Raw genomic sequence first — 9,871 nt, forward strand, 5'->3', positions numbered from 1 at the left:
CGGTCTCCCCATCCAAATCGCTGCGGGGCCCTCCGGCCAATCACCCATGGCCCCTCACCCCAGCTGGCCCGGCCCTGATTAGACCTGATCGGGCGGGCCAGCCAGCCAACCTACTGCCATCTTCTCCTCCTGACAGGCCCAGCCCCAATCCTCCCCAATTGGGGCCGGGGAGGCTGGACACCACCTGTGCACGAATTCATGCACTGGGCCTCTAGTAATATAATAATAATAAAACTAGAGGCTCAGTGCACGACATTGGTGCACTGGGGTAGGGGTCCTTCAGCTGGCCTACCCCTTTCGCAGTCCAGGAGCCCTTGGGGGATGTCAGACTGACGGGCAGGGAGCGGGCCTAAGCCAGCAGTCAAATATCCTTAGCACTGCTGTGGAGGCAGGAGAGGCTCCTACCACTGCAGCTGCCCTTGCCAACCATCAGCCCAGCTTCTGGCTGAGTGGCACTCCCGCTGTGGGAGCACACTGACCACCTGGGGGCATCTCCTGCATTGAGTGTCTACCCCGGGTGGTCAGTGCACATCATAGTGACCGGTCGTTCCGCTGTTTGGTCGATTTGCATATTATCCTTTTATTATATGGGATATAAATATCTGATTTTATTTTATTTTTTTATTTTAAAAAATGTTTATTAAAAAAAATGTTTATTGTTGAAAGTCTTACGTATGTCCCCTTTATCCCCATTGACCCCTTCTAGCCGCCCCCGGCCCCCGCCCCAGGCCTTCACCACCCTATTGTCTGGTCCATGGCTTATGCATATATGCATACAAGTTTTCTGGTTGATCACTTCCCACCCTCCTCCTCCCCCGCCTTCCCTCTGAGATGCCACAATCTGTTAGTAATCACTTTTAGAATTTTGCTTTAAAACTTGGGAAATTGCTACACCAAAAATTTTGGGTTTGATTCCCACTCAGGGCACATACCTAGGTTTCAGGTTGGGGAATGTACAGGAAGCAACCAATCGATCTCTCTCTCTCTCTAAATGCCGTAACGACCATAACGACCAAATGACCGAATGATAGGTCGCTATGATGCCCACTGTGGTCGGCGAACCAGCAATCAGGGGGAGGGGCCAGCCAGCCAACCTCCCTCGACCCCTCCCCCTGGGCGGCCCGCCCCTGATCAGACTCTCCTACCCCAATGAAGGGCAGGGCAGCTGGCCAAATGGTTGGGGAATGTACAGGAAGCAACCAATCGATCTCTCTCTCTCTCTATCCCTCTATCTTTCTCCCTCCCTCCATAAAATTTTTTTAAAAATTGTGTATATATATCCTTGGATGAGGAATTTTTAAAAAAATTGAAACCTGGTCAAGGGTCAAATTCACCCTTGAGCCATGAGTCTGGGACTCCGCTTGTCCAGCTCCCCTGGTCAGTGCTCATCCCCAGGCACCCGGGACCCTTATGGCTACTCAGGAGCCTCAGATGTAACTGTCCCCCCACAGGCAGGACCCGGGGCCCTGGAAGGCGAAGGGACCAGCCCTCAGTTCCCCAGCCCATTGGTGGTCAGCCGGGCAGCCCCCAGTCATCCTGTCCTGGGCACTCCCCGACCCCCTGACATCCAACCACAGGCCTCAAAAGACACATGACTCAAGATCACAACACCCAGCCAGGTTGACACAGTTCTGGTTTTATCCACAGTCATACAATCACAGCTTATATATTTATATATATAATTTATATTTATATACCTTTAAATTACACAATCATGTACAAAACAGGTGCATTGCTGAGACCACAGCACTTCTCGGAGTGTCACAAGTGTCGGACTAATGAAGTCAGGAGCCGGGTGGCAGACGTGGCAGGGCAGCCCCGGCCTCTTGCAGAGCCAGGCTGAGACGTGGTTGACTTGGGATGAAACACGTTACTCGCTGAGCCCGATGGCGGGCGCTGCAGCTACAGGAGTTGGTGGGCACAGTGAGGGGCTCCGCCGCTACGCGGAGTTGAGGGCCCTGACACCAGCACTGACCGGGGGTCCGGGCCCGGGAGCTCAGGGGGTCTTCCACGTGAGATGCTCCGCTCCAGGCCTGAGGAACCTGGGACCGAATGCTCAGAAGGAATGGGGTTTTGAGTCCCTGCCCGGGAGTGGGCAGCTAGAGTGCTGAGGGGACAGCAGGGCACCGCCCCTCCCCAGGTGCTAGGAAGCTACTGGCACAGAGAGGGGGAGCCCAGGCCCCATGGTGCAAAGGTGGCAGCTTCCTGACTTCCAGGGGCAGGTGGTGAAGGCAGAGGCCCCCACCCCAGCTCCTGCTTGGAGGGGCGGAGGGGCTTTTGTTCTGGAGTTGGGGGGGCTGAGGGTTTCCGGAATCTCGCTCCGGGCTCTGAGGGGTCTAGGACACACCTCAGGATGTAACAGAGGCTCAGAGAGCAGTGACAAGAAAGGGGGTGCTGTGGGGGGCTAGTGTGCCTGTCCCTAGGGGTGCTATTGTCCCCACCCCCCTCCCTGGCCCTGAGGGAGGCCTGCCCCAGCTCAGGCCCTGGCCAGTCTGCTGAGACCCTCTGTGCTCACATGGACAGGGCCAGGCTTGAGGCCGGGGTCTGACCTGACGGGGGCTGTGGGGAGAAGCGAGGAGCAGGAGGCTGAGGGGCGACAGCGGGGCTGGGGTCTCACGCTGTCTTCACCTAGAGGCCCAGGGGGCCAGGTGCTATGGGAGCGGAGAGGGGTCTGCAGTCCTGAGGCCCAGTGGCTCCCCTGGTACCGCAGGGAGTCTCAAGGCCTCACCCCCGGCTCTGGGAGACTCCCGCCCAGCCAGGCCCCTCCTCTTGGGGTCTTGTCTTGCCTTGGCCTGCTTCCCAAGCACCCGCCCTCACTCCCAAGTAGTAACCCCCCGTAACCCAGCACCACTTTCCTTCACAGCCACAGGAAAGCCGCTCTGGGCAGGCCCTGCTCCTCCACCCCAAACTCCTCAAGCTGAGACCCCGGCTTGGAGAGGTGGGGCCGGGAGCTGCCAGCAGGGGCATGGTGCTCCGGGCTAGGGCTGTGACTGTGGGGACAGGACAAGGAAGAAAGACTCCGTGACTGCCCTGCTCCTGGGCCAGGGCTCCTCCCTCCTGCCAACCCCATGCCTCTCCTATTGGCTGCGGGCTTTCCCAGAGGGGCCCAGGCTGGAAGCTCCCACGGCTGCGGTGTCTCCCCAGGCAGGCCAGAGAAGGGGAGCGGAATGGGAGGCCCCAAGGCTCGGTCTGAAGGCTGGCTGAACCCATGAGGCTCTGGCTTTAGATGGGTGTGCAGGGAGGGAGGGTGGGTGAGCAAGATGCCCTCCTCCCGGGAAATGGGAGGAAGCTGCTACTGTTGCTGGCTTTGCCCTGGGCGTTGGGGCCCCTCCCCCCTGCCTAGGACTTGGGATGGGGGTTCGTGTCTCTGCAAATGCCGAAGGGGGCGGCTCTGAAGGATGGGCAGCTGGGAAGAAGGGCCCTAGCAGAGTCCTGGTCCCTCAGCTGAGCCTGGTGCTGAAGGACCGAGGGCCTGCCCCCCTTCACGCCTACACCACAGTGACACTGTCACCACCTGCAGCGGGACCTCTTCACGGGGACACCTGGACACCTCTGGGAGAAGGTGACCATTCCTCCTCCAGGGCCACCAGTCCCGAGGGTGAGACCGGGCAGGGCACTCCCCAGAGCACAGCGGAAGACTAAACACCGGGCAGCCCCTTGTGGGGGAAGGAGGAGGGTGGGGCGGGAGGAGGAGTCAGAAACCTGCCAGGGGAAGCAGGGCGGGACAGGTGCTGGCAGCCTGGGGAGGGGCAGTGACGCGGTTAGAAGGGTCCAGGAGACATCTCTGAGCTCAGGAGACTGGTGGGATCGAAGCGTGGATACTGTGATGTCTCTGCTGGGCTAAGCCCGAGACCCTCACCTACCCAGGGGCCGTCACCCAGTCCCACCAGCCGGGCCTCCTGGCGGCCCTGCAGATGCTCCATCTCTTCGTATTTTTTGTTTTGTTCTGTTTTGACTTTTAAAAAAATAAAAGCTTGATCGTAAAATATGTCTGGAACTCTATGGCAAGGGGGGGTGACAGAGTGGGAAAGAAGGGGAGGTGGGGGGGAGTGAGGGGTGTGTGGAGGGGAGCAGGCAGCTAGATGGCCTCCACGTAGTTGGCGGGATAGAGGCCAAACTGCCCGCTGTCCAGCCGCCCGCGGCACCAGCCCTGCTCATCCTCCTCGCCCAGCTTGGTGAGCTCATCTCCTGGGAAGGGGACACAGAGGAGCTCCTTGACAGGGGCTCGGGAGGGCGTCCCCCGGCCCACACCGCGGGGTGGCCCTCCCATACTCTGATGCTGGGCCCTCCCCAAACCCTTCCCCATTATCGCCCCAAAGCCTGCCCCAGGGGACCAGCCCCAGCCACACCCAGGCATCCGCCTCCAGCTTCATTTCCCAGGTCAGTAGTCTGGGACCCCCAATCCAGGTCGGGCCTAACCCCCAGCGCTACTCTGAGGTCCTGACCCCGCCCCGGGCATCCAGCGACCACTCTCTAGTGAAGTCTAGGCCCCCCGGGCTGAGGTCACACGCCAGGTCCTGGCCACACCCCGCGCCAGGCCCCGCCCACGGCGCACTCGCCGCCAATCCCCGCGCGCCCCGCCCTCAGGCCCCGCCCCGCCTTCAGGCCCCGCCCATCGTACCAGCCTTGAAGCTGAGCTCGTCCTGCTCCTGGCCGTCGTAGTCGTAGAGCGCCCGCACACGCACCCCCTTGGCGTCGTCCTCGAAAGGGTTGGCGCCCCCATTGGCCTCATTGCCCCCAAATGTGTTCCCGCTCTCGTCGTCTGACCACTCAGTGACGTAAGGCTGGCCCCTGTCATAGCTGCTAACGCTGAGAAGCAGAGAGGGCCCAGCGTGAACTGCCTCTCACCTCGTGCCCAGCTCTGCCCCTCCGCCCAGCCAGAGCGCTGGCCCCACATTTCATCAAGCCTGGAGCAGGGGCGGGCTTTGTAAGAGGGGTCCTGAGCCAATGACCTCACTGACAGCTCTTTAAACAGATGGGAGACTATTAGCATTCTTATTCAGCCTTAGAGTGAGGGGGTGCTGAAGGAGACCCCAGAGAACATCTCACTCCTCCTCGGAGAGGGGCAGTACAATCTAGTGGTTAAGAGTGACGATTCTGGGGCCAGACTCTTGGGCATCATATCCTGGCTCTGAGGCTTAGTAACCAGCTGTGTGACCTTCTGCAATCACTTAACTTCTCTGGGTATCAGTTTCTCCATCTGTAAAATGGGAATATTTACATGCTTCTCAGAATGCTGCAGGCTTCAGTGAGAGCACACAGTAGGTGCTCTCAAAGGATTAGCTATCACTATTTTTGAAAGGAGAATGAGGTCGCTGTGATTTAGACCATTTCTGTGTCTTATGGTAAAACCCCAGCGATTCCTGGCCTGTAGGAAGCGCCACAGGAGACACTCACCTGCCACGGTCGCCAGCCTGGGATGTGGACTCCAACACCCCAGTGGCATTGGTCAGCGCCACCCCCTCTGCCTTCTTAGGCTGCTTCTCCTTCTTGGCGGTGGCGTGAGGGAGGTCTGGGTTCCACTCCTGGTGGGTGCCAGGGGAGCGGTCAAGCTGGGGGTGCTCCCCGAGGCCCCTTCCAGCCTTCTCAGACTCCTTCCCCACCCCCACACATCCTTACCTCAAACTGGGGCCAGTTCATGGGCATGCCAGGGCCGCTGGTGCTGCGGAACCATCGGAGGTCGTCCTGGGCGTCGGCCCCCCGGATGACCTGCTCCAGCTCCCGGTACACATGGACATAGCTGCGCACAGGGAGACGGGGGTTGGGGGGCAAGATGCACATGGCCTCTCTCATCCTTGGTGAGGGCAGGAGCCCACTCAGGGGACCAGGGTGCTGGCCCCCAGCTGGGAATCAGGCAGGCTTCCCCAGGAGCAGTCTCCATGTGGGCATGCCCAGCGGCCACCCTTTGCGCCCCTCCCCCTTAGCCACCCACCCATCTGTCCGCACATGTGCCTTAAGCACCTAGTGTGCATCGGCTTGCACCAGGCAGCCACTGGGCTCGGAGCCTCTTCTCTCTGGGCCCCTGCAGCTCAGCCCTCCCCTTCCTGTCACTGTAACATGGGGCCCGGGATGCCTCGCACCCCCGTTCTACCCTCTGCTGGCTGTGCCCGGGCCACTGTGCGGCCCCGCCCAGCTACCTGCTGTTCTCGGCTAGGTTCAGGTGACGTTTGATGTCCAGCAGCACCTCCTTGAGGAAGACCAACCGCTTTTCCTCAAATTGCTGGCACTGTTCAAACACCTGCTCCATGCCCTCCATGTACTGAGGTGTGGTCTTGCCCACTTCATCCAGCACCTTCTCATACTTCTCCTGCGTCTATAGGCACCAGACACGGGGGGAGGGGGGGGTGAGACCCAGGCCCGCAGCGGCCAGCCCCGCCCACTCCAAGGGCCCTCAGCCCAGCCCGGCTGGCACCTTCTGCACGTCCTGCTTGCACTTGTCCACTTTGTCCTGCAGCTTCTTCTGCTGCTCGGGGGTGACGGACTGCTCCGTCTTGCTATTCATCTCCCGTGTCACGGCCAGCTTCTCCTCTTTGCAGGCCAGATGGTAGGCCTTCTTGGCTGCCTCTAGCTGTGGGGAAGCAGAACAGGCGGCAGGCCTCCTACTTGTGAGCAGGAGCAAATGTGGCCACTCGTCAACCCTCCCACCTGCCCGCTCTGCCAGGAGCTGTGAGCACAGTCTTAAGAGGCAGAAGGGATGCAGGCCCTGGCTCCCGGTATTTGGGAGCAGTGCCCACCTGTGGAGGTCTCCCTGCACGGCACAGCCTGCTGCCCCCGGACACACTCCTGGTGGGCACGGCAGTGCCTGCCCTGTCTGGGGATACGGCCTGCTCCCCCATGGCACAACCCCAGAGAGCAGTGCACTGCCACCCCACCTGTAGACCCCCTCCCTCTGGTCAGACCGGCCCTCTGAGCTCAGCCGCCCACCCTCGCCCCATCTGTAGCATCCGCCCACTGGGCACCTCCTTCATCTTCTTGGCCCAGGGCTTCTGGGCCTTGCGGAAGCCATCTTCAGCCTCCTTGGTCTCCTTGAAGCCGCCCATGATCTGCTTGTGATAGGCATCCTTCTGCCAGTTCTTGACCTTCTCCAGGTCCTCGTTCAGCAGGTTGTTCTTCACCTCCTGGTGCAGCTCGCTCACCTTGTCCGCCTCCGTCATGATGGCACCCCAGGCCCGCTCCAGGCTGCCATACTGTGGGCCTGAGGAGATGGCCATGGGGTCCCGAGGCCTGCATGATCCCCTGCCTAGAGGCCCCCCTCGCACCACCCTCCTCCGCTCTCCCTACAGTTTTCTCCATCCTCCAGGGCCCGAGTACAGCCACCTCCGCCAGAAAGGCTTGTCTGACTGCTCTGTCACACACCTCGGCCTGCAGCCCTCACTGAATTCTTATACATCTGCCTCTCTGTCTCCATCCTATCTTCCCTGTCAGCTTGTGAGCCCCGGGAGGGGGGAGGGGGGCAGCCTCAGCCCTGTGAGCTCTCACAAGCCCAGCACAGCACCAGGCACACAGTAGGTACTCCAGGAATGTTGGCTGAATGCAAAACTGAAGAGCCAACTGGTGACAGATACCCGGAGGCTACTGGGACCAGACATCCCAGTCTGTTCCTCTGTATACTGGCATCAACTCTGTGCCAGGCAGTGTACTAGGCAGTATAGGCCCAGCCCTAGCCCTCATGGAATTTGGAGTCTAGTGGAAGAGAAAAAACATTAATCAATATATGTAAACTTCAATTTGAAACTGTTCTAGATTAAAGGAATCTAGCGACATGACAACTAAATGCAGTATCTGATTCTGAATTGGACCCTGGACCAGCAAACAATGGCTATAATAAAACTCGCATATGGCCCGTAGTAGATGTCCTGAATTTGATAGCTGAACCACGGCTACATAAGTGAGTGTTCATATTCTCAGGAGATACATGAGGAATTTAGGGTGAAGGGGCGTGTCTCCAATGGAAATGTTTAAAAAAACACGCATATAAATAGGGGTAAGACCAATGTGGTAAAATGTTAACTGGTGAATCCGGGTAAAGGGTATGTAGTTCTATTCTTGTAACTTTTCTCTGAGTTAAAATTATTTCAAAATACAAAGTTTGGGTATTTTTTGTTTGTTTGTTTTTATATCCAAACAAAAATTGTCCAAAGTGGAGCTGAAGTGCAGGGAGACCTGTCTTGGTCTGGGAGGGGAGGGGTGCAGGTGTGGGGACAGAGGCCCTGTGGCTGGAGGCTGCAGGTGCATCCAGGTGGCTGGGTGCTCCCAGGATCCAGACAGTGGGGTTAGGGTCCGGGATGTGCGCAGGGGATGGGCACGGGCGGGGGGGAGAGGGAGGGCAGCACCTTTCTCGATGAGCTGGCGCCAGCGCTTGGCCCAGTCGGTGAGCTGCTGCGCGTAGGCCTTCTCGATCTTGGCGCGCTCCTGCACGCAGTTCATCAGATCATTGCACAGGCGGTGCCCGTCATCGATGCGCTTCACTGTCCGCTTGTAGTTCCCCACCTGGCGGCCAAGCAGCGTGCAGAACTCGCATGGTTCCCCGCCTCCCCGCCCGTGGCGATCGCCCGCTCTGGCCGCCGCGTCCTGCAGGCGGCGCCCACCACCACCATCCCAGTGCGCCTTGGGACCCTCTGACTTTTCAAAGACTTGGCACCCCTCCTCACACCCCTGTCTATACACTCCCTCCTCACACTTTAAATACAATTTTGTCGCTGCCACAAATACAGAAGGTTTTTTATAATTTGGACTTGGGCCAAATGAATTATTCATTTCATTCTTATGAGCTAAATCTATTTATATAGAGTCATAAGCATTGAGTTGAGCTGCAACTTCTTGACATAATATTATGTTTTGTAGACATCTCATTAAACACTTATTAATTTAGGTTTGGCAGTTTCCACTTTGGGTTTCATAAGCCAATAGAAAAGACATTTTCTGGGTTTCAAATATTTTGGGAGGCTCTGAAATACTGGCCTGTCTCCACTCCATTTCCCTGGGACCAGTGCTCCGCCTCTGCTTACTCCACAGGGAGGGACAGGGGGCCGCTGTGAAAGGCTGTGTGAGCTGTAAAGTGCCAGGACTCTGAGCCAGCGCCCCCAGAGCAGAGGGCCAGGAGGGGCCTGTTCTACACCATGAAATACCAGGGGATGTCCCCAGGGGCAGGTGTGGGCAGGGGGCCCTGGGCTCAGTGGGTGGTCGTAGCCTGTTGGACATGGAGGGCTTTGGAGAGGCCCGAGGGGCTGGGGAGCAAGGCCTGAGGCCATGAGGTGGCTGGAGCCTGGGCCTCCACAGCCAGGCTACGCCGTCTGGTCCCCAGGACGTGGGGAGTATCAAAGCCTCACCTCCCAGAAGCTGTCGGTGGTCTCCTCTGGAGCAAGAGAGGCCTCGTCGTAGGAGCCGGACATGGTGTGGCTGTGGCAGGATGGACAGGCGGGGAGCGGCGGTCAGCAGGCTGGGCTGCTCATGCGCTGGAGGGGAAAGAGATCCTGGAGATGAGGGACATGGTCCACATGCCCCATGCCAGGCCCGGGCCCCGACTTGCTGTGGGGATGAGGGCTCCCCAGACAAAGCCTGGCATTGGAACCGGGACTTCCTGGCCGGGGACTGGCTCACCAACCGTCCCCAGGGTGGCCCCAGGAGTCTCCCCGCAGTGCCCCTCGTGCCCACCTCCCACCTCTCACTCCATCTCCTCTCCATCCCCTCTCCCCAAATCCATCCTCCAGCTCCAGTGTGGGCACCGCTCTCAGAAGCCTGCCCCAGCCACCAGGACATGGTACCTGCCGCTGCTTTGTGGTCCTGGACTCAGAGCTGAAAGTTAGAGCCACATAATCGCGTATTTGCTTTCTGTAAATCCGTGGTTTGTTTCGTAGACACATAGATCTTC

The 9,871-nt window shown here is 58.9% G+C and overlaps 1 protein-coding gene across 4 annotated transcripts in view; it reads right to left on the bottom strand.

Annotated features, from left to right (window-relative positions):
* Positions 1-1,614: 1,614 nt before the first annotated feature.
* Positions 1,615-9,871, bottom strand: part of PACSIN1 (protein kinase C and casein kinase substrate in neurons 1) — a 63,785-nt gene continuing 55,528 nt past the window's right edge. For all 4 annotated transcript variants that reach the window (XM_014529621.1, XM_005881755.2, XM_014529620.1 and 1 more), the window contains exons 2-10: positions 9,330-9,455; positions 8,334-8,490; positions 6,960-7,195; positions 6,413-6,568; positions 6,138-6,313; positions 5,620-5,740; positions 5,398-5,525; positions 4,622-4,809; positions 1,615-4,188 (exon numbers count right to left, since the gene is read on the bottom strand). In XM_014529621.1, coding sequence (XP_014385107.1) covers positions 4,079-4,188; positions 4,622-4,809; positions 5,398-5,525; positions 5,620-5,740; positions 6,138-6,313; positions 6,413-6,568; positions 6,960-7,195; positions 8,334-8,490; positions 9,330-9,392 — 1,335 coding nt within the window. In that variant the 5' untranslated portion in view covers positions 9,393-9,455 and the 3' untranslated portion in view covers positions 1,615-4,078. The remainder of the gene's footprint in view (positions 4,189-4,621; positions 4,810-5,397; positions 5,526-5,619; positions 5,741-6,137; positions 6,314-6,412; positions 6,569-6,959; positions 7,196-8,333; positions 8,491-9,329; positions 9,456-9,871) is intronic.

This window comes from Myotis brandtii, unplaced genomic scaffold, assembly GCF_000412655.1.
Source record: "Myotis brandtii unplaced genomic scaffold, ASM41265v1 scaffold687, whole genome shotgun sequence".
Taxonomy (NCBI): Eukaryota; Metazoa; Chordata; class Mammalia; order Chiroptera; family Vespertilionidae; genus Myotis; species Myotis brandtii.